Source organism: Trematomus bernacchii, unplaced genomic scaffold, assembly GCF_902827165.1.
Source record: "Trematomus bernacchii unplaced genomic scaffold, fTreBer1.1, whole genome shotgun sequence".
NCBI classification, from domain to species: domain Eukaryota; kingdom Metazoa; phylum Chordata; class Actinopteri; order Perciformes; family Nototheniidae; genus Trematomus; species Trematomus bernacchii.
This window is the reverse complement of record NW_022987727.1, coordinates 2875212-2901833: the sequence shown is the minus strand read 5'-3', so window position 1 is coordinate 2901833 and position 26622 is coordinate 2875212. Positions and strand designations below refer to the sequence as shown.

The window sequence follows — 26622 nt, the reverse complement described above, 5'->3', positions numbered from 1 at the left end:
CAGTCTGAACCTTCATTGCAGCTCGGACAGGAAGCTAATATCTCCCACATCCTCTGCCATCAGGTGACACCCGTTCCCCAGTCCTCTCCCCCATCAGCTCATGGGAGCACGCACAGGAAAGTGGGACGCTTCTCTGTCAGCCAGGCCGAGACCAGGAAGGCGGAAAGGAACACTGACAGCTCCCCGGTGTCTCCCGACCTGGAGAGGGAAAGGAGGAAATCTCGAGCAAAGGAGGGAGAGAGAGATGAGCATAAGAGGACCCCAGCAATGGCTCACCTGCCTCGAGGGCATGGGCACAGCCACTCCCCCCTGGCCAGCAGCGATGACGATGATGATGATAATGAGTGTGAGATGGTGGATGAAGACCTGAGAAAAGAACTACACACGCTCAGAGAGAAGTAAGTCAAAGAGGGCAAAGCTTAACCTCCATTTTGCTATATTTCCATTTATGGTTGTTTCTTGTCTATATAATACGTTTTACCCTTAAATTCTCTTTTGTTTTGCATTTTCAGTTCATGTTCTTTTCTCAAACCTTGAAACTCTTACTATATTCCTATTCTGTTTGTCTCTCTCTTTCTTTACAGGCACATCAAAGAGGTGGTGTGCCTTCAGTCCCAGCAGAACAGAGAGCTGCAGGAGCTGTACCAACAGCTTCGTTCCCTCAAAGACCAAAGGCAGAGTCTGCCTGCCTCCCTGTCCCACACCCCTTCTCTTCCCTCGGGACCCCTTGTCCTCTCTCCTCGTAGGCCCAGGCCAGCCAAAAACAAGCTCCGACCGCGGCCTCACTCTCACATGGATAACAACGGAGTCACACACTCTGGTACACACTTTTATAGATGATGTTTCTCCCGCTTTGTCTTTTTTCTGTTACTGCTTGATCTCTGTGTGACTGTTCTATGTATCTCCCGTCTAGGGATTCAGCAGTCAAGTAGTTTCTCAGGTGGTGAACAGACTAGGCTGCCTCTTTACTGCAACACAGAGCACTGCACTTCACTGCCTGCCAAACGAGGTGCAGTTTCTCAGTGATAAATCAAGACAACACAGAAATTAAACAGAACAATTATGATACATGCCCTCATTTTTCCACAGATCACAGCCCTCTTAGAAAAAGCACATTCACAGATGAACTGCACAAACTTGTTGATGATTGGACGAAGGAGACGGTGGGCCCCGCCCAGCCCAAACCTTCACTTAATCAAATCAAACAGATTCAGCAGGTGCAGGAGTTGGGAGGCTGGAGCCAGCCGACAGAGGTAGGAATACTCACTATAGAAAAAATATTTGTTTGGGATTGTTTTATGGATATCATGATTGTACTGTGAATTATTTTCCATACAGGGGGCTCCCCCTGGTTGGTTTCCAGTGACACCGCTGAATCCCCAGGCATCCCCGACCCCTGCCGGCCTGCCCGGGGCAAGCCCTCCTCACTACACCGCTGGAGGAAGCCTCTCCACCTTGCACTCTCTGGGACCATCACCACAATCGCACATGGGCACAGTGCCACCGATGCAACAAAGTGTACACCTCCATCAGTCTCTCCCCCTACAGCAGGCGACCTATCAGCAGTCTACACTCTGCCAGCAGCCCGGGATGCAAACTCCCACACAGTCCCAGTCTCTACCACAGACACAGCCCATCACCCAGCTGCCCCAATCTACACCTCAAAGCCAACCGCTGCTGCCTTCCCAAATGCCCACATCTCCAGTGTCCACGGCTGCACCCCCACTGCCTGGCAGTGGCTCCGCTGCACCAGCAGATAGCACTACTGCTACTGGGGGGAAATTATGCTCCTATTCCTCACCCTCCTCAACCTCTTCCTCCTCTTGCTCTACTGCTGCTCTACCTTCCAGTGCCAAAATTCACCCAACACCCCCAACCTCTACTCTTCCTCTGGGACAGAAATGAAACCAGTGTGAGGTCAATATGAAGGTGCAAGAGATGGAAACGTGACGTGGATCAGGATGTAAAGCAGATCTATTTGAATTGTTAGTTGTGGCTGTGTATGAGAGAATAGTGACTGCAATGATTATATGGATTCCAGTGTTCTTCTGGATGAGATGGGGCGTGAATGTGAGACGTGATAGATTATAGCATGTACAGACAGAGGGCAACATGGAACACAACAGCTGTGTTTATGAATCATGGTATGTTTGGGTGTTGAGATGTATAAATTCTTAAATGTATGAGTGTGTGCGTTTTATGAGTGTGGTTGAGTGTTTATGGATTATCCAAGTACATATCCCTTATGTCCTTTTACACAAATTAACATTCATGTTGGTTTTTAATCCAACTCAGTTGAACTCTTCCTAAGCAGAGGTAGAAAATATTTGACAGTGTTTTAATTTGTCTTTGCTTACAGTGAAAGGACTATCAATCTTAAAAGTGCAATTAGTAATGGTCATCTAAATTGATCAGCATGTATTGTATGGATTTTTCTGTAAGGCATAACATATTTTTGTAGAAGCACATGATGAAAACCGGATGCAGATAGGATCTTCTCATGATTATTACATAAAGCTGCGGACCTACAGCACAAGGTGATTCAATTGGGCAACAAATAAAAACAAATAGCATGTTATACCGTAAAGCATGGTAAAGTTATCTGGCTACCATCGTTACCATAGTGCTGCCAATATACTGTTGCAGTGTTGTTCAAAGGTACAGCATGTGCTTCATTTGTATTATTTAATGTTCAGCAGTTGTACCATAGAAACACTCTAACTTACTATGAGTGATGTGATATAAATTCTGATAAATTTGTAATGTGATGGCTAATTGAAGAATGCCATGTATGTTCAGTGGAGACCTGGGTACACTCAGCCCAAGACTGCATGACCTTATGACTAACATGACTTACCAGAATGCAAAGTGCGTGCACTTGCTTTATATTCGTGAAGCTACCATTTGCAGCTTACTGTGATCATACAAGCAAGTACATTTGCTTTCCTATTTGACATTTTTGCTTTCGGTTAGAGCTCATATCAAAGTATATCACGGTGTCATGCTGAGGAGAAAGATAAAACTGCCAAGTTATTATAGACCGGGGAGACCATGTGTTATTCCCACATTGCCTTTTAAAATTACTGCATTTTTTTTGTGGGTGTGTGAGTGTATATTATTTCTTTGTGACAAAGCTTGGTGAAAGTCCTTTGGTATATATTGCATTATGAATTTCATCCCTGTTTCTTTTCATTGAAAGTAGCCCCTCAAATGTCACTGTACCCAACTCAAAATGTTTACTATGCCTATGCTTTGGGCTTTTAACAAAACAAGTGAGAGGTTAGACCAAATACCGGTCGCAAGCTTGATGTCCAACATCGTTGTCACATCCTCACTTGCATATTTTTTTATTTTGTTTGGCGTCGGATAAATTCCTTGTTTCAGTTGTAAACAATTGAGGCTTTGACCATAGGCTGTCAGTGTGAATGTATCATTCAGAAGCTGAACTGTGGGCCATAATTGTGCTTTTTTACGCACACTGCAAAAGGTTTACCCAAGTCAAAAAATGTCCCATTCCTCTATTTCTGCACCCTTTATTTGTAGATGTAGAGATACAGAGTAATATATCAGCAGTTAATATATTACTGTACATTTTATTGGGTTATCAGTGCTCCATACAAGCATTTGACCATGAATGGCCTGGAAATAATACACGTTTGGGTATAATTAGTAGCCTGTAGTCAAAGCAACATTTCTGTTTTAATAATTATCGAGATATTGCGTGTCAATGAAAACAGGAGATCTTACCGGTTGTTAAAGATTGCTGAAGTGAGTCAAAGATAATAAAACATAAATGGTTAAGAAGGAGTAGCGTGCTAAATGGTATGGTTGTTCAGAAACGGCATACACTAGAATATATTGATTTTCAAGACATCCCAAACTGTCACAGAGATGTAGTTTATTCTTAGTGAAGGGGAGATAATGTGCTGTCATGTCTGATACTAACATGTTGGCTGCAAGCTACAGCTTAATGATCATGATTCATGATGAAGAGCTGACTTTGTCCTTGAAGTGTTACCAAAATGTTATCTAAAAGAAAGATTATTTTTGTATTTTGAAATGGGGTTGTACAAATTGTAAAATTGTGTTCTCATCATTATAAATATAAGGTTATTTGAAACTAGAAAAAAACACTGGTTTTCATCTATGTTTACATGGGACTCCCCTGCATCGATATACCTCTGAGTTCAAGATTGTCTTCAGAGAATCTTTGGTCATTTTTTAGATGTAATTTCAGTTATAAAACATGGACCACCAACCTGTTAGATTCATAACATACTTGCATAGATGTTCCTGCTGAGCTGCAGTTCATATTGAATTAACATACAAATAATTGCAACGAAAATCTGGGGAGTCCCAAAATAACATGACTGGGAACCAATGATAAAAGGACATTTGGGCAGTGAAACCTGAAAAAATTAAGTATGTTGCTGGTGATTTAGCCTCTGTAAATTGTAACTAATTCTACTGTTGATTTTATTTATGTTTTGTAACTAATCAAAATAAATGATGTTAAACATCAAACCACAACATTGTGTTGATTGTTCAAATGCCATAATCGTATGAAGCCGAGTCCTCCTAAAAACAACAACTTTTTGTGTGGGTAAATGTGGCACATCAGACTTCATCAGAAGACCGCCATCAAAGTCCAACGGAGCAACTTTACATTACATACATTTAAAAAAATCGGAAAACACTATGTAAGATTTTCTATCAGACAGATACATTTTTCCTAAAATCGAGGTGTACCAATCTACATTATGTAACATGCAACCAAATTCCATACCAAAAAATGTATTACAACCATGTTAACATAGCAAATATTAGGTTCATTTTGTTTGCACAATAAGACTACTTTGCAACAAATTATTGTATTAGCCTTTCCTATATGTTGACAATCACAAGTAGATTGACACCTTTAAAGTGTCCGTAAAATAACTGCTTACTAGGCCAAAATGATGTGAAATAAAAGGAAAATGTATAGGCGTTTCCTGATTTGTGATTGATTTTAACGTTTTCATTTAGTCGTGTGCAGGCACGTGCACACATTTGACGCGCGCTGCGGCTCGCCTCGAAAATAGACGAGAATAGCCGATCGCAGCCGGGGGAGGTCTCAAAAAGCTCGCCTGAAGTCGGACAGCTCGGAGTCGGCTTCTTCTTCTTCTTCTCTCGGTTTTTTGGCGGATTGCAAACAACTTTAAGGTGCATACCGCCACCTCCGGAGTCGGCTTGACTCGGTTTGCATTTATAAAGAATGCACAAATGTGTTTAATCGTTAATGTCAGATATGGACTAAGTAAATACATTTGTTCCTGCTCAAGATTAGATTCAACTTTATTGTTATTGCACAGATTACAGGTACTGAGACAACGAAATGCAGTTTAGCTTCTAACCAGGAGTGCAAAAAGCAGTAAAGTGAAAAGTAATGTACACAATCTACAGAATAAAATATAGAATGAATTGAATGATGAATAAACAGTGAGGGGTATGAATACACTAGATCAGTGGTTCTCAAAGTGGGGGGCGCGAGAGACCAGGAGGAAAAATGGTTATTAAAAAAAAAATAAAAAAAATAAATCATAATTAAAAAAATTATTGATTCGAAAATAATATGATACAGTACTATTACGTCTGGGTCTCTGTGTTTCATTAAAGCTCGGCTCTGTGTGTGTGTGTGGAACGAGCCATTTTGTGTGCGCGAGAGAGAGAGAGAGAGAGAGAGAGAGAGAGAGAGAGAGCGCACCGGTACCGGAGATCGTTGTTGTTAGCTTCTGGTGCTAGCGAGCTACGCTAAAGGATATAAGGAGTTTTTTCAACAACAAAGTGGAGGAGAGTCCTCTCCTGTCAGACTGAGAGACTCAGTGAGCTAAAGGACTCTCTCAGTGTTTAGATAGTTAACTCTAAGTTATCTCAGTGGGTCTCAAACGTTTTGGTCACCATTAATGTAAACAATTATTTCCGAGGCACACGTTTATATGATCATTATAGTTATAAAAAAATAAGAGAATAAATTAAAAACAGGTATGAAATACTATATGACAGTAAAACAAGAATAAAGTTTAAAAGGGTGATTTGTAAAATATCCATAAAGAAAAAGTAAATCTGTTTACAGTTCTGTTTCATATGGGTGTTGAGAGAGGTATCCATAGACCTTTTCATTTTGCTCTCAAAGTGCACCAGATTGATGCATTTAACTTCAATATTTAAAAAAAAATCTTTCCGGGGGAGCTTGCCCCCGGACCCCCCTATGTGAGGTCCACACACCACCTATAAAAATAGCACTTTACCCCTGCTTACACGTATATGCCGTGAGCTGATTTTCGAGCCTTCATTGTAACAGTCGCGGGTACATTGTGTATTTGCGTGGGGATTGTTGCAGTAGAAAATTCCACTGTAGCGACTGGTACATTAATGGGAAACCCTAAATGTTTGAGCACCCTCTATGAAACGTCAAGCTACCCCACAGCACCCCCAAAATAAATCTCTGGCGCCGCCACTGAGCCTGACTATTTGTTTTGGGGGGGGCCCGACTTTTTTTTTTCTCTAAAGGGGGGGCCTGACAGAAAAAGTTTGAGAACCACTGAGTTAGCTCTAGGTTTAGCTAAGGCAATTTATCATGGGCATACAGGCTAATGTACTGTACTTAAGGGGATACACCGATACAATAAAGGTGAATACAGTAGAATGTGTATCCAATAACGTCATCACAATCGCCAAATTGATATGCAAATTAGGCGTTAACTAGGCCTAATTTAAAATGCGCTCATTTGCATGCAGTTACCAAGGCATTGCAGGTGAAAAGGATAAAACAAAAAACAAACAAAAAAACATATCACCTCACAACTTCCCCAGATAGTTACTTACGTTAAGTCAGTATTTTCCCCTGAAATGTAATGTTTAAATATGCAGATTAACTTTAAATAGATGAATTCAGACATGGTAGTAAAACGAACACCATTTATATGTGTTTTTTGGAAGTTTTCTTTCCATTAGAATGTAAGAAAACATGGAAGCAAAATTACGGTGGCCCTGAAGTGCAAGACACCACAGCATTTCACAAAACACTACAGCATTTCAGAAAACACTACAGCATTTTTAAAAACACTACAGCATTTCAGAAAACACTACAGCATTTCAGAAAACACTACAGCATTTCACAAAACACTACAGCATTTTTAAAAACACTACAGCATTTCACAAAACGCAACAGCATTTCAGAAAACGCCACAGCATTTCAGAAAACACAACAGCATTTTTAAAAACACTACAGCATTTCACAAAACACAACAGCATTTCACAAAACACAACAGCATTTCACAAAACACAGTGTTTTGTATGAAAGTATGAAAAAAGGATCTTTGTGCCTGTAATGTCCTTAAACAGTAACTTCATAATTTTGATTGTTGGCTGCTCATTTAATAACTATTCATTTGACTAGTTTGTTGTCTGCTCTTGTGCGTAGTGAATACTAAAGAAGACCCTGGTCTCTGTGTTAACTGATTATTTTGTAGAAGTCTGTACATTTTTTTGTTATAAATGATTATGGGATGTGCCCTTTTTCTCACTTGAGCTCCGGCCCCCCAAAAGGTCTGTGCACGTCCCTGGTCGTGTGTATTAATTGATGCATTTACCGGCATGTATTCTTTGAATACATATATTACGCACATTAGGCTATGTTTGCAGGTTACGATTTGTCTGCATTACTCTGCAAATGTGTTGCCGCACAAACGTCCCGCAACGTTTTTCTCCCTGAACGCAACCCCACATTTGACTCTGCAACTTTATTGTTCTTTTTAAAGCAGACAGCGACAAGCAACCGTCTGACGCTGCAGCCTTTGAAATGGCGTTGATGTAGTTCAATACGCCGCTATTTGTAGTTATTGTGCTCGTTTTTGTCGCTTCAGGTTGTAGTTTTCCGGTCCAGTTTAAATTTCTGGACCTGAACTCTATATTAGTGCATTACGAATTGAATAAAAAAAGATGTGGATAAGCAAATTGTTTATAATTTACGTTGCATAATAAGGCCGGATCTACCCCCGACCTTGCGTAGGGATTACAACGGCTTTCGGATGCTCGGCCTGCCGCAGCTAGATTCTGGTGAGTTGCTAGCCTTAAACATCAATTAAGATAACAAACTATGTGTTTTGTTTGTTTGAATGAATTTGCGGTGTTATGTGCACGTATTGTTTCTTCAAAATGTCAAATATATATTGCACTAACTGTTTTCTTGTGCGAGTTAAAGTTAACATCTTTGCAAACGCTTATGTTAGCTTAATCGTTAGCTCATATAGCTAATATTAGCTTACTGGCTAAACACGTTAGTGTTATGATAGCAGTACAACTTTCGAGGGGCATAGCGTGTTTACAAACAGTGCACTAACGTTACGGCCTGCCCGTTGGCTAATGTTAACAACATGTTAGCAGAAGCAAAATATGGACAGTAAATAAGAAGGTAGTCCTAGTCTGTATTGTAAGAGCTGGATAATCTTAAAATGAATGTTATGCTACCAAAACGACTAACCTTAGTGTTAGTTTTGTTAACCTGCTAACGATATTTGACATAGCTTGCGTCTCCCTGGAGGAGCAGTTTATATGTTTCTCAGCAGTCCCATTTATACAAATGATATCGCAATGTAGTTGTTTTATTGTCCCGTCTTCTGGCAAGCTATAATTAATACGCTATCTTCTTTCTGTTATATTTCAACAGGTTTCCAAGAGAATCACGGTGGACATGTGTACCAGTAACATCACTTTGGAAGTAGAGTTACAGAAACATCATATTTTTTGCATAATTTAAAATCACATTTCTTTTATAAATATATCATCCCACCTGCATAATATTTTGACAACGTAACTTTAATAATAGTAGAAAGCTGATTCCCTCTCACTCAATATGGCATCGGTGCCACTGTACTGCTTGTGTCGCCTGCCTTATGATGTGACACGCTTCATGATCGAGTGTGACATTTGTCAAGACTGGTTCCATGGAAGGTGGGTCATTTTCAGATTAAACACTGTTGATCGTATTGATGTCTGTGTGCATGAAATCCAAATATTATAATGTGTGATTTATGTTGTGGTTACATCTGTTGTCTAAATTGCTTAATCCCTGTAGTTATATTCTATATTCCACACACCAAAGTTCATTCAGCTATCCTTTCCAGCGTTCTTTATCTGATATAAGAATGTTTTCTGTGTAGCTGTGTTGGAGTAGAGGAGGACAAAGCAGCTGAGATTGACCTGTATCACTGCCCCAACTGTCAGGTCACCCATGGGCCATCTGTCAGTAAGTAAACATTTTTTAGTTCAATTTTTTTTATTTGTAATGACCTTATTGGTTTGCTTTTATAAAATATTGTTTTTGATCTCTTATCTCTGTATCTCCTTTGCTCAGTGCGCAAACGCCGTGGAGGCAACAAGCAGACAGATGGTGGCGCTGCAGCAAGGGATCCAAGTCGGCCTGTTAAGACAGGCAGCCCACAGTTTGTTAGGGAGTTACGGAGCCGCACCTTCCCAGGGTAAGTCCCCTGCAAAGGCTAAAGTTAGTTATTTATACGTTTAAAGATAAAAACCAGGTTTCCGATCAAAGAAAACACCTAAGATAGTTTTCTATCTAATTATTTTTGGTTGGAGAGCCTTGGTCTTCTTTGTAACATAATTCAAAAGCCTTCTCTTTTGAACGTTTTCACTCTGTTACTAAAATGTTTGCAAATGTCTATTTGTGTTTCTATGACAGTGCGGATGAAGTTTTGCTCAAGCCGTCGGGGGCCCAGCTGACAGTCGAGTTTCTGGAAGAGCATTCATTCAGCGTTCCTGTCATGGTGCTGAGGCGGGATGGCCTAGGCATGACCCTTCCTCCGGCATCATTTGGCGTCAGCGATGTAGAGCAGTACATTGGTATAGTTTTTATTACTAAATACATACTGATTAATGTAAACATGTTCAGGCTAATGTGTATAAGGCTTAAGCTAATTCTTTTTAACCTTTTTCATTTTGTTCTCATGCAGGTTCAGACAGACAGATTGATGTGATTGATGTTTCTCGCCAATGTGACATGAAGATGCGGTTGGGGGACTTTGTTGAATACTACAACAGCCCCAATAGAGAGAAAGTACTGAATGTTATCAGTCTGGAGTTCTCTGAGACCAGGTACACAAATATATCAACTGTTCAGTTTTCATTAAGATGCAGTGTCTTGCGTCTTGAGTTATATATATTATTATTTTGCTAGCAATTACAAAAAACTACTTTGAAAAAAATTAATAAGAACATCATATATTAAGTGAAGTATGTTGTCATGGATAAGAGTCAAGTGTAAAGTGCTGTTGTATAATAATACAAATAAACAAGGGCAAATATACAATACAATTACATACCAAAAATACAGTAGAAGATGTAAAAAAAGAAACCGACTATAAAGTATGAAATGTATTAAAAGCTACATTTAGCATGCATCTTTTATAGCTCTTGGTAGGGTATTCCATAATTTTGGGGCATAGTCTAAAAAAGGTGAACTGTTGTTTTCTTGTGTGTATTTATCAACCCAGTAGAAAACTACAGCCTTGTTTTTGAATTGTTTTAGGCTCTCAAACTTGGTGGAGACTCCAAAGATTGTAAGAAAACTGTCATGGGTGGAAAACCTCTGGCCTGAAGAGTCTGTGTTTGAACGCCCCAATGTGCAGAAGTACTGTCTAATGGGAGTCAAGGACAGCTACACAGACTTTCACATTGACTTTGGAGGCACCTCAGTATGGTACCATGTCCTCAGGGTGAGAAGAAAAAATATTTCAGTCATGTTTGGGAAGTTACCCTTACCGAAACAACAGTTTTATTTATTTTGTGATATGAATCTGTATTATTTCTAAGAAATTGTCTGTCTATGTCTATTCAGGGCGAGAAGATATTCTACCTTATTTCCCCCACCACAGCCAACTTGGCACTTTTTGAGCGGTGGAGTTCCTCGTCTAACCAGAATGAGATGTTCTTTGGAGACCAGGTTGATATGTGTTACAGGTGCTCGGTCAAACAAGGAAACACATTGTTCATACCAACAGGTGAGCTTCAATGCATATAACTTGTTATATATATATATATTTTAGCACAGTAATGGTCGGCAAAAATGTCGGAATCTATTAATGTTTACACTTTTGTCCTTTGTTTGTCTTCCAGGGTGGATTCACGCTGTGCTGACTCCAGTGGACTGCCTTGCCTTCGGAGGGAACTTCTTGCATAGTCTCAACATTGACATGCAGTTGCGGTTAGTTTCCTCAGAGCTGTTTCCTGTTTCCCCAGTCAATGTAATCTAAATGCAGCCTAAAAGTGAAACTTCTTTTTACTTGCTTATTGTTTCAATGCCATTGCTCACATTCCTTGCTGCTTCTGAGACAGATTTTGCTTTTCATGTTTCTTGGTTTTATCTCCTACAGTCACACCTATTGCCCTTCATTTGAAGGCACATATCTACAGAAGAAGTAATCTGCAAGTTTATGGCAACAGCGTCTAATGTTTGACTCTCCCTGTGGTGTCTTATCATCTTTTAGGGCATATGAAATAGAGAAGAGATTAAGCACAGCAGAGTTGTTCAGATTTCCCAACTTTGAGACCGTGTGCTGGTATGTTGGAAAGCACCTTCTTGATACATTCAGAGGTGAGGGAGTTCATTTTATTTCATAATATTTTTATGTTCTGCGAACTACTTCAATGTCCTTTGTTTACAATTAGTAATTTTGAATGTCCCTTTGCTATTCTTTCTCAGGTTTAAGAGAAAACCGCAGACATCCTGCCACTTACCTGGTCCACGGAGCAAAGGCCTTAAACAATGCCTTCCGCGGCTGGACTCGCAAAGAGGTTGGCAAAATCTTATCTCATCTTAACCTCTTTGTATATTATTATTTCATCACTTCTCTCTTTTTTTAATTCACTTTTGATTATTTCCACCATAACTATTTCTTCCATTGGCCTGTGGATTTGTAGTTTTGCTGGATGTTAGCTCCAAAAAATGGAGCAGAGGTGCAACAGCACATTTATTATAATAAACATTACATTCAATTAGGTTTTTATGTAAATCATTACATCAAATTATAATACTTTAATGGCCAACATTGTATTGCAACTTAACATTATGGCCATTATGGGAAAATATAATATACTAATTTACTTTTTAGATACATATTAAGACCATCATACACATCATCAGAATTTTAGAAATGGCTTATTTTGTACACCATAATATTATATGTAACTGCAAAATGTTGTGAGAGATGCTTGATAGTTTTCTCTATACATCCAGACTGTAGCAGATCATGAAGTGGAGATTCCAGAAACCATCAATACTCAGACGTTAGTGAAGGACCTGGCCAAGGAGATCCGTCTGGTTGAGGTAAAGAGTTTAATCTAAAAAAAATGGTGCATGCGTTAAGCTTTGTTTTATTTAATTTTGAGTTTTTTCCTGACTAGAAAATACTCTCTTTTTGATAGGACATCTTCCAGCAAAACATTGGGCGCCCTGGACCTCAGTTTCCTGGTTCTCCACTCTCCAAAGCTCCTCTGACCACCTCTCAGAATTCAGCACGCCCCCCTGGAAAAAAGAAAGGAACCAAGCCCAAGGAATTGATGGGGGGACTTGGGCCCCCTGTAACCAAGAAGAAGAGTCAGAAGGGGCTTATTAAGGCAGAAGCAGGAGAGCTCGACCTCATTGAGATCCACACCAAACACACACTCAAAAAATGTCAACCTGGCAAGTCAAAAAACAAAAACAAGGTACAGCCTACACAGACATTCATCATGGCAATGGAAATGCTTATCTTTGTTTTTGATTGATTCATCCTCATATTTTCTCGCAATGCTTATCTGTCCTTCCAGCTGGAGTTGCCTTTAGAGGAGTTTGAAGGGAAGATAAACAAAAGCAAACTGAAACTTGTGCTGACCAATGGAAAAATCCAAGGGTAAGCCTGGCAGCAGTTCAGTGTGTTTGTATTCATACCAAAGGTGATGATTCTTAACTGCTTATCCTCTGGTTTTAGTAAAAAGGGTGGCAGCAGAAATGGTGCAGGAAGGGCAGGAAAGTTCAAACATCTTGTGATGGAGGGATCTAGCATGTCTGAGTTGGAGTCTGAGGATGAGCTGCAGATTGACGAGACCCCTCCTCCACGGCGCAAGCCTGCAGGACCCAACAAGAAAAAGAAACTAAGCGGTGAACATTTTACATTAAAGTGTTATGATGTTGGAATGTTGTAGCTCTTGTTTGGACATAGTCAATATACCGGTAGCTGTTTAAACGTTTTGGACTATTAGTGAAATGTGGAGCTTAATATAGTTCAGTAGTTTAATTTCAAAGCCACATTGCTACTGTCACCTAACTGGTTTAAAATGTGCCTTCAGGTCTTCCAAGGAAGCTGCCCAGAGCCAAACCTTGCTCTGACCCCAATCGCATCAGGGAGCCAGGGGAGGTAGACTTTGACATTGAGGTGAGATTAAAATGGATACTGTAGCCGTCTTTCAGCTGTAGTAGCCTGTACTAATCAGTCAGTCAAAGATGAGTGATATAATTAACTACACGCTTCTACTCCCAAGTTTAGCATCTTGCTTTTCACACCTCATCACAAATGGTGTTTTTTATAATGGGCTTGCTTAAAATCACTCTCCACTAAACCAGATAACATTGGCTGCTTTATCACAGTCATGTATCCACATTGATCACTCAGGCTGGATCACAGCATCAGCATCCATAGGCAAAATGAACAACCAATCACTGATGAGATCGCCACTTTGGATTCTGTATTTTGGAACAGCAAGCCTATTTTATAAATGTTAGTTTGTGAACTCCTTACCTCTTCAGCCTGTTACTAGCATTACATTTTTGATTGTGATAACATAATCTCTGTCCTCCATACAATGGAATAAAACAATAGTAAAAGGCCTAATTATAGTTGTTGCATCTAAGAGTATATAAACTCCGCTGTCTGTTTGTTTATCTTGACATGTCTCGCATTCTTCATTAGCACTTTATTATTCCAGCACTGGTTAAACTGTAACTTCAGCATGTTTGTGCATGTGGCTCCAGGAGGATTACACCACAGATGAAGAGGCACTAGCTGCCCACGGGGTGAAGGGTGGCGCGGGGGGCATTCTGGACTTATTGAAGGCCAGCAAGCAAGTGGCAGGCTTGGACTCTTCAACACTCAGGTTAGAGATGTGATGGTTTTCTAGAATACATGTATTTCAATTATTTGTGTTTCATGGTGTACGAAGTTATGTTCCCACAAGTGGGAATACATGTCTCGCTGTGTTGTTGCAAGAATCCAATAACCTTTGAAACTTGCATAGTTCACATATTTGCAAGACTCTGATGCTACGCTATGTTTAGGAGGTTTATTTTTGAGATGACGAGTGATTGTTCAACTCTGTCCTTCTCTCAGTGAGGAAGCCCCAGCTTCTCCCAGCACTCGTGATGCCATACAGGGTATGCTGTCCATGGCCAACCCCCCTTCTTCGTCCTCATCTTCCTCCTCTTCGTCTCCCCTATCCATTTCTGGAGGATTGACAGAGGGATTGGGGGTGGTCAAGGAAAAGGGTGGCAAGGCTGTGTGGTTGACTGGAGGGGTGAAAAAGACAAAAACTCCTGAGAAGAAACCTGTCATCCAGCGGCCCGGGAAACGGCCAATTAAACGGCCCGTCCGTCACCTCAGTGAGGAGGACAGTCCTGATGACCAAGAGACTCTCGGCACCTGTTTCAAAGATTCAGACTATGGTGAGCAATATGTCAGTGACTAGTGTACAAATCAAGGCTAGTAAAAGCAATAAAGCTCTTTATTTATTTAGCCAATGTTTAATCATGGTAATCACATTTTCATTTCAGTTTATCCGTCCTTGGAGTCTGATGAGGAGGACCGTGCTAACAAGGCTAAGATGAAGCGGAAGAAAAACTGGGATGACACACCCTGGAGCCCGAAAGGTACGTGGATCAAACATTGCAACAATACAGATCAGAAGGCTTTTTAGCTCCGCTAGCTGAAGGATGACCGTTTTAATCATTATTTTCGTTTACAGCCAGGGTGATGCCCACCCTTCCCAAACAGGAACGACCTGCCAGGGAAGGAGCTCGAGTCGCCTCTGTAGAGACCGGTCTTGCAGCAGCTGCTGCCAAGCTGGCACAACAAGTGAGTTGTGAAACAAAGCTTATTGGTCTTTGAAGTATGTAGCAAGTGAATTATCTGGCGTCTTTGAAGAAAAGAAAAATACTCTTGTTTTTTCTTATTGGCTCTGCACCAGGAGCAGCAGAAACCTGCTAAAAGGAAGTACACCAAGAAGCAGCGTCCTCCCGCTCCCGTGGCCCCTCCTCCCCCCGTTCAGGCTGAGCCAGCCCCACCCTCACCACCACCTGCTCCAGAGTCTGCAGCAGACCAAAGCCCAGACAGGAGAATGGATTACTTCTCTGCTAGTCTGTTGGACCATGAATACACAGCAGGGCCAGGAACTTTTGGCCCTGGGGGCCCTCGAGGCAGCGGAGCACTGGCCCCTGGCGTTTTCCTTACTTCACGGCGACCTTCACTTTCTCCGCAGAACAGCAGCTCTCACTCTGCTACATCCCCTGCAAGTTTAGCCAGCCAGGGAGCAACAGGAGTTGGTCAAGGTAAGCATAAATGTAAAGCCCTGATAGCATCATTTCATATCTCTATGACTGCACCGTTTCTAATTTATTTTGTCTTTGACTTCAACGTAGGAAAACGTCCAAAGAAAGGACTTGCAACTGCAAAACAGAGACTTGGAAAAATTCTGAAAATTCACCGAAATGGAAAACTTCTCTTGTGAGAGATGTTGGAATTATGGCTAAAGACTTTTGAGTGGGAATGAAGAAAAACGCTTTTGTGAAAGAAGGTCTGAAGGAAATAGATAGTTATCTATATTTTTTACTCTAGATACATTTGTTTACTGTTTTCACATGTTATTGAACCTTTCTATATCTTGTCCTACACCAATCGCTCTGCCCAGCTAATTGCAACCTGTTTTGGCACCCCATTTATCAGAATATGCTAGTATTTTTAGAGGCACATCTGTGACTCTTGATGATCACATCTTGACATTGGCAATGGCAGATTGTGACAAGTGGACTTTACTTTAACTAGCATAATTAATTGACTGAACCCAATGGTTTCATTTATTCAGAATTGTTTTAGTTTATTTGTATTTTAGTGGCTCTATTTATGACAGAGATATTCCACTGTTCATCGTACATTTGAAAAGGGAAAGAAAAACAAATGGTAAAATGGTAAGGTAAAATGAGATGTCTTTATAGCCCTCACACACAGTCATGCAGTTGTAGTCTTCTTTTCAATGTCATTTTTACCTCAACAAAACATATTCTTGTGTGGTATGATGATGACAGGATCTTAATCATTACACAACTATAAACTGTTTTGAAAAAATTCAGTGTATGCACACACGGTCAGCACCCAGAAAGATGTTTATATAAAACATTTCCCTTAACATACTGCAATTCTACGCATTAAGTTCAAAGTGCCCGACTGATGCCAAGAGTAAAATCCTAGTTTTATTTATTTCGATATTTATTTAACAGAGCAGCATGTTGCCATCTCCCAACCTGTTTTAACATAGCATGCTTTTACCACCTTAACTTTTTGGTCCTTACTTTAATTATTTTCAACCACTTAATACCTGTACAAAAATGTATCCCTTGCTTAATTTTTTGTTAGTAGTTTTTTTACAGTTTATGTTGTCCTTGTAAATAATTGTAATATTTGTAATTTATATAGCTACATTGGAAGAGAAGAACAACATGGGATAAATAGACTAGTTTCATGCAGGTTTGCATCGTTTGTGCCCCAAATGTCGGCAGAAGTCTCGGGCCAGATATAGAGATGTCTTTCCACAGAATGTACTAGTTATAGAATGTTGGCAGAATTTTAGATTTAACTGTGTTAAAACATTGTGAAGGTGCAGGACATGAATCGATATGTACATATTTGTTGTAATTTAAGTTCTTTTATAGTCCAAAAACTTTGAAATATTTCTTAACATAACTTGTACATGATACAATGCTGTATTTGGTAAATATCAGAAATAGTTCATTTTTTATATTTGTACGCAGTAATTGTCATTCTTAGTTTGTCATGTCTTGTCAGTGTAATAGTTTAAATGTTCTGGAAAAAATGCCCTTGTTTGATTTCATCCATTTTGTTTTACATTATTATTGTTGATATTCACTCTTGTGTTGATGTGTACTGTGTTTTAAACATGATGTGTATAAAACGACCTGGAACAGATAAAATATACCTTGGGCAAAATGTATTTTTTCATTGAATTTATTTGAGAACAATTTCCTTAAAGTTTGATTCGTGGACCAAAATAATGGTTTTCTCTTTATTATGCTTTATTCTCCTGGAGAACCTGTTACTGGTGATTCTTCAATACGATTGTTTTACGAACAAATCTAAATAAAGTATAAATTAATAGTGATACACCACTTTAGATTTGATTATTTAAATGATTAGTGTTGACTTAAATGTTCCTGAATTCGTACAATTATTTCCACACCTAAAAATAATAAATAAAACGTTCCCAGTCATAAGGGTTTACGTTGTTTTTTTTCAGTCATTATTTTATATAGGTCAGTGAATTTAATCACAGTTTAAAAGTAAACTAAATGTAAAACAATACATGTTTTTCATAAATCCTGGAGAATTATGTGTCGTGCTTTTGTGTGCACATCTAAATCATTAGGACGATGCTGGAAATACCAGTTAAGGCTGTATGCCGTCTTCCAGATGAAGACGCATTTATATCGTTATTCTGTACAACAGTACAAGGGAGTGCCCTGGGTTAACGCAGCAGCAGGTAATCTCGCGAGATCCATATTATCCTACCACTCGCTAGTGCAAGATGGAGAAGCAAATGTAACACGCATTCGAGGTAAGCGTTAAGACTTATTCCACAGTATTGACGTGTGTTTTTGCTATCTGTTTCATACATTTCACTTCCTTAACAACTACCATCGATGATTCACACCCGTCACTGCCATCCGAGTCCACAAAACTAGTGGGTTTTAATTGTAAAGTACGGATCCTCTGCTATGTAAACCGCCATTTTTAATTTAGCCATGATCCCACTGATAGAGCATTGTGCGGAGCAAGGCTAGCTAGTTAGCTCGTGCGAAACCCGCAAATATACACGCCACACACATACACACACTCATGTTCACTGTGTGTGGGTATGTGCCCCTCTGTACAAGTCAAAGCGGTACCCTCGTCCAATGCCTACTCTCTTTCCTCGGGAATGATGGTACAATCAAATAAAATGTGTTTCAGTTTGCAGATATGGCTTAATCTGCCAACGTTAGCCATCAAAGTAACTAACAGTAGCAGTTTAAGCTAACGGGTAACCTAGCTAACGTCACCTAAATAGCTTTTAACTTTGCTAACGATAGCACCGCCATTGATTTAACTGCGTAACGTTGGGTGGCTACCTCAATAACATTGACACACAATGTGAGTTCATTTTACACGGTCACAACTAAGCTAACCAACTAGTGAGTAATACACGAGTTAGGAAATGTGGTAACGTTACTCAGACTAAGCTAACGTAAGCTAATGTTATCTTTGACGTAGCGTTGTTGTTAGTGGATGTTATAATTCAGGGATTTTGTACATGTATTGACTCGGTAAGCATTACAATGTCAAAAATGCTTACAAATAGTGACGCACATCACATTTACATTTATATGAAAAAAAGTAGTGATGCATCGCAGTGAAATCAGCCAAAATGATTTGTATGTAAATCTGTCAGCATCCGCTTTGGTCCTTGTCTTCCTATCACTCAGTGACCATTGCGATGACATGACAACAAAAGGCGTGAACTTGTTGCTAGGAATGCTGCATACTGTGTTGGTTTATCCTGTAAATACTGGCTGAGTGTATTCATTCATACGGCTGAGTGTATTCATTCATAGCAGTCTTAGGGTAGCTAGCAGAAAGGGGACCTTTTAATGTTTGTCTAAGAATGTACCTAAATTAATTGTATGTATGTATATCTGGCTTGTTCATAAGACATTCTGAATTTAACAATCAGTTCGCTTGAGAAGCCATATCAAAGACAAGTGTTAGTTGGGATTTGAAAGTGTCAATGGCAACATGTTAACAATATGTAACTGATTACAAGTTACACTTTAAACTTTGCTTATCAGTCATCATTATCAGAGTATTTCTTAATGTGGTTGGTTTGAAAGTTACTTTTTATTTTCACCAGCGTTGTTTGGTGTGTACACCTGTCAGTAAAGGTGTTTTTAATTTAAATTTTATTTTATATCTGATCAGATTTTTCATTTGTTTCAGATAGTTATAACTTATAAGACACTGCAAAGCAAGCTGAGGATGAGGGTGGTCAAACTATTGAACCAAAGCAGTTTCTGGTATGTACTGCTAACTTTTTTTACTGTTTATATACTGGTGTTTTTCTGAATTGTTTCCACAAGAAGTTGCACTGAAATTTGGTATATCAGAAATATTGTGTTCAGTAAAGACATTTTAAATGATTCACATCCATTATAATAATGAATGATTGTAAAGCATATTTTATTTCTATCATTTCATTTTACATTGTGAACTTGTGTTCCTCTTCATGTGTTCTTTATCCATCCAATGTGTCAGCTGTGGTTAGTGGTTAGTTGTAGTACAAAATGGTGTCAAATTTGAAAATAAATGCATTTTGTCAAGGAATAAATCAAACACAATATTTTACAGAAAGAGTAAACATTCTGTGGATTATTTGTTTTACTGCTACTGAATACAATTGATCAAGTGCATCAGTATTGAATGAAGATGGCCTTTTTGACATAATTACCATATTCCTCCCAATATTATAATTAACAGCTTGCATTACATTCCTGAACTTGTAACAACTCAAAGTGTGAATACAGGGTTTTTTTTCTGAGGCTCTAGTGAATCACATACTTAAGGGACTGTTGTGGAAATAGTGTTAAGATATTATGTAATCTACAGCGGTAAACATTACGTTAATGGGTTCATTAATAAACTTGTTCTACCATCATGATGTCAAGTAATTTTCAAATTCGTCCTCCTAGTTTTTTTGAAAACACGACTTTGAATGTGTGTTTTATTCATCATTTTAATTTTGGGGGCACTATTAGTGATCTTGTCCACTAAATGAAATGGCTGCTATTTAAAATGTACACCACCAATACAGGCCGATTCAAAAATTGTGTTTTCGGTATTGTGCATAAGCGTAATGCCCATCTCAACTTTTTGTTGAGATGGGCATTATAAGTCTATTGCATTTGATGCTTACCAAACATAACTGAATAATTATCAACAGTAAACTTAATAGTTACCAGTGCCATCATTAGGGAGCTTTAATCAGTTTATTGTTGGCTTGTTAAGTCACCATATGTCCTCCAGTTTGAGTAAATATGCTGTTAATGTGGGCTTCCATTTTAATGATTTTATCAAATACTGCTGCTGTGTTGATGCATTGTGTTTAATTACTCAGTTTTTGGTGGTTCCTTGTTCACTATCACGTATACGTTTTACCACAATAAGTTGCATGTGTATTACTTGTGATGCACATAGAAAATGCATGTTCCCATGGTGATGTTGGCATTTCTGCACCTAATAGATTTAGATGACAATTACGAAGAAATATGAAGTCATTTTTAAATGTATTATCGTGTTTTTGGTCGTTTGCTTAGGGTGTTGTCAGTTGGAGACCTGTGTTGATCATACATGTTAAATACTGCATAAAATAGTGAGGTGTTGCGTTTCATTTAGGGCCAGATGCCCTAACTTAACATGCACTGCATCGATAAACAGTGGCTACTCATTCCCTGCCGTAACGTTATTCACTTTTTGCACACTACCCAGAGTCATGATGACTGTGCCAACAGCTAGTGCCTATGTGCTATGGAAACAAGCGCGGATACTCTGAAAAATATTTTAACGGAGGGATGAACACACTCCTTTATCGAGTCGATAGCCGGTAGTCAATTTGCCTGAACGAAAACAGAAAATAAAACTAGCAGGGTCACGTTGTACCCGTCCGACAATGATTCAGCGAGTTATTATGCGTTTCTGCTTGCTATTCAACTAACGGCAGCTAGCTTGCTAGCTAGCGCGTGCTACGACTGTCTAGCCGAGAACCCGGGTAAGAGCCTTTACAAAGTAATGATACCCGCTTCAACGTTCTAGACACACATCAATCTGCCTGTCGCTGGTGAACGAATAGTGTTTACTGTTTCGTTTTTACTAGAAGCAGGGATGGTGCAAGAGTGGTGAGTGCGGGCTTATTTTGCGGCCTGTGCAGCCCCGACCTAAATTAGTTAAGAGTCAGCTCAGGACAGCATGGTGAATTTGTGAGATCTGAATTGACAGCTGTGGAACAAATGGTGAACACGGCTTGAATGTTGGTTAGCCACATTGTATGTGTCTCGTTGATCACACTCGTGCATTGTTTTTTGACTTTGTTAAGTTTTATATTTGGTCGTATGCAAATGCTTTGAAGTATTTCGAGAGAGAATCGTTTGCTAACGTTACCGGTAGCTCAGTGTTAGCTGGACAGTGGCTAACGTTCACTCCGTAGCAAACGTTACTGATCGTTTCTTTGGCACGTTGAATATCCCAACGGTTTTTTTTGTAAGACATTTTGTTAGCTAGTGACCAAGGAAACCGATTTTGTCTGTAACTACGGACGGCAGACAATCATGTATGTAGTGACTTGTTAACAATAGGTAAATAACGTTATGCTGTTAGCAGGTTGACGTTAGCTAGGTAGCTATAACTTAAACCTGTCAGCGTCAAGTCACTCGAGTTGGAGAAAGGAAAGCATAGAATGGGCAGTGAACTGTTTTTTTTAATAATATATACAACTCGTATCACATTTACGAGACACTTTAGACAGTGGGTTTTTGGACATAATATGGGGCCTCATCTGATTTAATTAACTTTGTGTCGTATGTTGCTTGTTAGCCACCAGCTAACGATCTGTCTCAGTCTGCGTTGTAAATATCATATGTAGATAACCACATTTCGTATCGTTATCACATTGTAACCAGTGATTGTGATAAGTCATCAGTGAGCTGATATGAGCTGATTTTTAAAGTAATATGCCAATATCCTTACCCTTGCTTATTGTCTGGGGGCTTTGTCATAATACCAGATTGCTAACTGATTGTGTAGTATTTTTTCCCACTAAGTACATCATGTATACATTTCCATTTATAGTCACAACAATAAAGTGTTACGCAACATTGTATGGATTGGATGCTCTCCAATTAATTGACAGTTGTACCTACAGCTCTCTTGAAAACCATCATTTATTTGAAATTGACGCATCTTAAAAGTAAAATAAAAAAAAATGTCTTTATTTGTGGAATAGTGGACACTGTTTAATTGTTTTTCAATTGTTTTTCAATTGTTTTGCAGGTAACCTGACTAGAACATGCTGTATTGCCAAATTATTCTCTGTAAGTACATTTCACAATTCAAGTTGTGTAGATATATATTTGTAGATGTTTGAATATTGTCTTATCTTTATAAATGATACATCTAAGTAGTTCTGTATTACATTGAAATTCAGTATCACAAGTATTTTTTCTGATGTTCATAAACATTTCTCAACAGGAGCAACAAATAGAGATTATCGACAATGAAGGTCGACAGAAGCAAGTTAAAGAAAACTCCTACGGAAGCTGTGAGTATGCTTAATATTTGCTGTGTGTCCATTCCTGGCCACATTATTGCCTAATGAGACAAAGGAAAGCAGATTCCAAACTGTAAGGCATCTACTTGCGCTCAACTATGTTAACCCAATTATTTGAGTGCCTTGACACCTCTCAGTTTAGGGCGCAGTCATAGTTTGGCCCTGCTCATCAGAAGAACAAAAAGTATTCGATGGCAGCAGGGTTATCTCCTACTTGGGGTTTCCAAAAATTGGCCATAGATGAATATAGATTTGAATTGTGTTTTTGGCCACACTCTTAGCAATAAATACATTGCATAATATCGGCCATTTTCAGGTTTAGGCGTTTAGTTGCTAGACAGGTAGTTGAGCAGGCAGGGATTACAGACGCCAATGATGTTTGGGCATTCAGCTCTGGGGACAGACTTGCTATATGTCAGGGGTGTGACCAAGTATCACAGCCCTGTTAGGCTTCTTCTCTGGACTGCAGCCACACATTCAGGGATGTTTTCAATATGAGGAGCAATAATCTTCGACCTCAATATCATGGTCAATAGTGTTCATTTAATTGTAAGAAGCTAACATTTTGATTGCTATTCATTTTCCATTATATGAACTGAGTTCACTTAAGAGCATTGCTCAAGTGTGTTGATAGTTTTCTATATTCCTATGTGGTCAGTGCCCTAACAACTGACTAACCATTTTGTGCTCTTTTGGGACCAACAGCCTGCTGACTGCAGGATTCTAATAGAGAAGCTCAAGGCCTGCAATGATGAGCAACTATTGGTTGAACTGCAGCACATCAAGACCTGGAATATTGGCAAGGTAAGCCTCAAAGAAAAGAGGGTGTGGCATCTCCCTCAGTCTTTCCCTGGGAACCCTCTCTTAACAATACATTGGTTACATCAGGGTTCATAGCTCAGTCAATTATTTTGTTGAATATCGCAGACATGAGTGTTGTATTTTGGGAATATGATAGGCAGTGGGACTTTTCTAAGACTAGGTCTAAACTAAACTTATTTTTTTCAAATGCTGTTTTCAGGAATATATATTCTCATTCGTATTTACAGATTGATCTCTTAGAGACCTCTGCCATCAGTGAAATAACATCCTCTTTTTAGTCCACAAATTCCAAATACTTATTCTTTATGTTGTATGTCTAACTCAGCATACAAATATGTTGATGAATTTGAAATGTAAATACCATCTGCGCTTGCTTATTTTAGATGTTTAACAGTATTCCTTTCTCAAGCCACTGACCCAAACATAATTTTTTTAAGTGGTGAAATCCAAAACATGTGTAAACAGGCAGAGGTTAATGACAACAGCTTTATCGAAATTTAAGGTCTACTGATCACATAGAATAACATTTTAAAGCATATACAGGGGAGTGGTTTTCAGCAGTTTTATTTAAACATTGTTGCTTCATGTCACAACTGTAAAATCTATTTACTGTAACCATTTGAACAAAAAAAAGAAAACAAGCCTACTGGGATACACATTGTGTGGCATTTTATAGTAGATGATAGAAATTCATCCATTCCAAAATCCTTCCTTATTGGAAATAAGCCCCCTCTAAGGATATTAAAGCATACTATTTACTTGATTGATCTCTGAAGGTTCCTTGTTTGTCTCCAACAGTGTGAGCTGTACCACTGGGTGGATCTACTGGATCGCTTTGATGGCATTCTGTGTGATGCAGGCCAAACGGTGGAGAATATGTCATGGCTGCTGGTGTGTGACCGTCCTGACAACGGACAGCTCAAAGCCCTGCTTTTGGCAGTGCTCAACTTCACAGCCCTGCTCATTGAGTATAGCTTCTCTAGGCACCTCTACAGCTCCATAGAGGTAGGCTTGAGTGTAGTACACTCACCACTAATGTTGTTTTTTCTAGACTGCATATGTCACAAAGAAAACAGTAAGCAGCTCCCTAACTTTAACCCTCTTTTTATCTTACAGCACTTAACCACCTTGTTAGCGTCATGTGACATGCAGGTGGTCCTGTCTGTGCTGAACCTGCTCTATGTGTTCAGTAAGCGCTCAAACTACATCACAAGACTAGGATCCGACAAAAGGACGCCTCTACTGGCCCGTCTGCAACACCTGGCTGAGGTCTAGTGAATGCCATTGTTTCCCTATTTCCAAAGTTCTTGCTGTCCCTCAAGAGAAAGAGCTGTATTGTTTATATTCTCTTTGTTGTCTTCTGTAGAGCTGGGGAGGAAAGGAGAATGGCTTTGGCCTGGCTGAGTGCTGCAGGGATCTGCTTATGACGGTAAGAATTTTTAATAAGTGATGTTTAATAACTATCTATAAATACCTAAAGATATGTGGCTATTAGTATAATGTTTTATTATAACAGGCAAATTAACCACTCTTTTTAAACAATCTTCCCTTTTGATGCTGCCTCCTGATGATACATGAGCAGAAATACCCGCCCAGTGCCACCACACTGCACTTTGAGTTTTATGCTGAACCGGGCCCTGAGGTCAAAGTAGAGAAAAAGGTAAACCATGACATTCATTAATGCAATCACTATGTCATTAAAACTATATTTGTGTCGTTTGGGATATTTTGTTGATGACTCAACTTTTCTGAACCTCCTTTTTTTTCCAGACAAGTAGTAATACACTACACTATATACACATCGAGCAGCTTGACAAGGTACAGTCAGATACGAATTGTGTCATTACCAGTTGATTAATAATACCTTGGGGTCTCCATCTTACACATGTTATGTGTCTCTCAGATTTCAGAGAGCCCATCTGAGATTATGGAGTCGCTGACGGTGATGTACAACATCCCAAAAGACAAGCAGACGCTGCTGTTCACACACATTCGTCTGGCCCATGGTTTCTCTAATCACAAGAAGAGATTGCAGGCTGTGCAGGCCCGTCTACATGCCATCTCTATACTGGGTGAGTAAAAGTCATCTGAAGATAAAGCGACAAAGGGTTTTGTTCCAAGTTTTAACTTCTGACGTTTTCTGTTTCCTTGCAGTGTATTCAAACGCACTCCAAGAGTCAGCCAACAGTATTCTATATAATGGCTTGATAGAGGAGCTGGTGGATGTATTACAGATTACAGACAAACAGCTTGTGGTAAGAAAGTAGTTTGCTTTTGCTGCTTAATGACAATGTTACTTCACTAAATTCCACATTAGCAGTTACATTATATTTGTAAAATGACATCGGATATCTTTTGCTTTGTCAGACTTTTCTTAATGTGTGTATTGTCTACTGTCTAATGCAGAACTATCTTCAAGGTCTTTCGTTTTCAGTTATATCAAAGTGAAACTGAAATGTATTTTGTTCTTTAGGATATCAAGGCAGCATCTTTGCGCACTTTAACTTCGATTGTCCATCTGGAGAGAACACCCAAGCTTTCCAACATCATCGACTGCACTGGCACTGCCTCCTACCATGGCTTCCTGCCAGTGTTGGTGCGCAACTGTATTCAAGCAATGATCGGTGAGAACAGTTAAGTGTGTGACACAAAATCAAAATAGGACAATTCAAATGGAAGCTTGGTTGGTAACTTTTGAATTTGACTTTGGTAGATCCTCTGATGGAACCCTACCCGCACCAGTTTGCCACTGCACTCTTCTCATTCCTCTACCACTTGGCTAGCTATGATGCTGGAGGGGAAGCCCTTGTGTCCTGTGGCATGATGGAAGCTCTCCTGAAGGTATGTCCTGGTCCTATGGATTCTAAATGACCAAATAAAGTTGTTTTTTGTTTAATTAAGTCTTCCCTTTTAATTATCTTTTGTAGGTTATCAAGTTTCTTGGTGATGAACAGGACCAGATCACCTTTGTGACACGAGCAGTGCGGGTCGTGGACCTCATTACCAATCTTGACATGGCTGCCTTTCAGTCCCACAGCGGCCTTACCATTTTCATCTCTAGGCTAGAGGTTGGTT

At 39.4% G+C, this 26622-nt stretch overlaps 3 protein-coding genes across 21 annotated transcripts in view; all 3 read left to right on the top strand.

Annotated features, from left to right (window-relative positions):
• si:dkey-151g10.3 (serine/threonine-protein kinase WNK3) overlaps positions 1 to 4530 on the top strand; it is a 39997-nt gene extending 35467 nt beyond the window's left edge. For 5 of the 7 annotated variants that reach the window (XM_034144800.1, XM_034144802.1, XM_034144801.1 and 2 more), the window contains 5 exons: positions 64 to 398; positions 585 to 820; positions 914 to 1009; positions 1090 to 1253; positions 1339 to 4530. In XM_034144800.1, coding sequence (XP_034000691.1) covers positions 64 to 398; positions 585 to 820; positions 914 to 1009; positions 1090 to 1253; positions 1339 to 1905 — 1398 coding nt within the window. In that variant the 3' untranslated portion in view covers positions 1906 to 4530. Of the gene's footprint in view, positions 1 to 63; positions 399 to 584; positions 821 to 913; positions 1010 to 1089; positions 1254 to 1338 lie in introns of those variants that run through there. The other 2 variants (XR_004557049.1, XM_034144804.1) reach the window with 2 other exon arrangements.
• Positions 4531 to 7796: 3266 nt separating this feature from the next.
• Positions 7797 to 17305, top strand: phf8 (PHD finger protein 8). 2 transcript variants are annotated; one of them, XM_034144620.1, is made up of 22 exons: positions 7797 to 8097; positions 8708 to 8991; positions 9201 to 9286; positions 9395 to 9518; positions 9737 to 9897; positions 10008 to 10149; positions 10583 to 10769; positions 10892 to 11054; positions 11170 to 11257; positions 11541 to 11647; positions 11756 to 11847; positions 12290 to 12379; positions 12478 to 12759; positions 12862 to 12944; positions 13023 to 13192; positions 13381 to 13466; positions 14063 to 14184; positions 14418 to 14749; positions 14858 to 14953; positions 15049 to 15158; positions 15271 to 15631; positions 15722 to 17305. In XM_034144620.1, the coding sequence occupies exons 2-22, from the start codon at positions 8894 to 8896 to the stop codon at positions 15808 to 15810; spliced, it is 3069 nt and encodes a 1022-aa protein (XP_034000511.1). In that variant the 5' UTR covers positions 7797 to 8097; positions 8708 to 8893; the 3' UTR covers positions 15811 to 17305. The 2 variants fall into 2 exon arrangements, with proteins under 2 accessions (XP_034000511.1, XP_034000509.1); XM_034144618.1 differs by having other exon boundaries at positions 15259 to 15631.
• A 538-nt stretch (positions 17306 to 17843) lies between these two features.
• The window catches only part of huwe1 (HECT, UBA and WWE domain containing E3 ubiquitin protein ligase 1), a 35722-nt gene continuing 26943 nt past the window's right edge, over positions 17844 to 26622 (top strand). For 8 of the 12 annotated variants that reach the window (XM_034144615.1, XM_034144612.1, XM_034144613.1 and 5 more), the window contains exons 1-15: positions 17844 to 17928; positions 19347 to 19423; positions 22449 to 22489; positions 22647 to 22716; positions 23431 to 23529; positions 24346 to 24552; positions 24664 to 24816; positions 24914 to 24976; positions 25130 to 25207; positions 25318 to 25365; positions 25451 to 25619; positions 25702 to 25802; positions 26021 to 26180; positions 26261 to 26388; positions 26475 to 26615. In XM_034144615.1, the coding sequence (XP_034000506.1) occupies positions 22672 to 22716; positions 23431 to 23529; positions 24346 to 24552; positions 24664 to 24816; positions 24914 to 24976; positions 25130 to 25207; positions 25318 to 25365; positions 25451 to 25619; positions 25702 to 25802; positions 26021 to 26180; positions 26261 to 26388; positions 26475 to 26615 (1392 nt within the window). In that variant the 5' untranslated portion in view covers positions 17844 to 17928; positions 19347 to 19423; positions 22449 to 22489; positions 22647 to 22671. Of the gene's footprint in view, positions 17929 to 19346; positions 19424 to 20917; positions 21172 to 22448; positions 22490 to 22646; positions 22717 to 23430; positions 23530 to 24345; positions 24553 to 24663; positions 24817 to 24913; positions 24977 to 25129; positions 25208 to 25317; positions 25366 to 25450; positions 25620 to 25701; positions 25803 to 26020; positions 26181 to 26260; positions 26389 to 26474; positions 26616 to 26622 lie in introns of those variants that run through there. The other 4 variants (XM_034144617.1, XM_034144610.1, XM_034144608.1 and 1 more) reach the window with 3 other exon arrangements.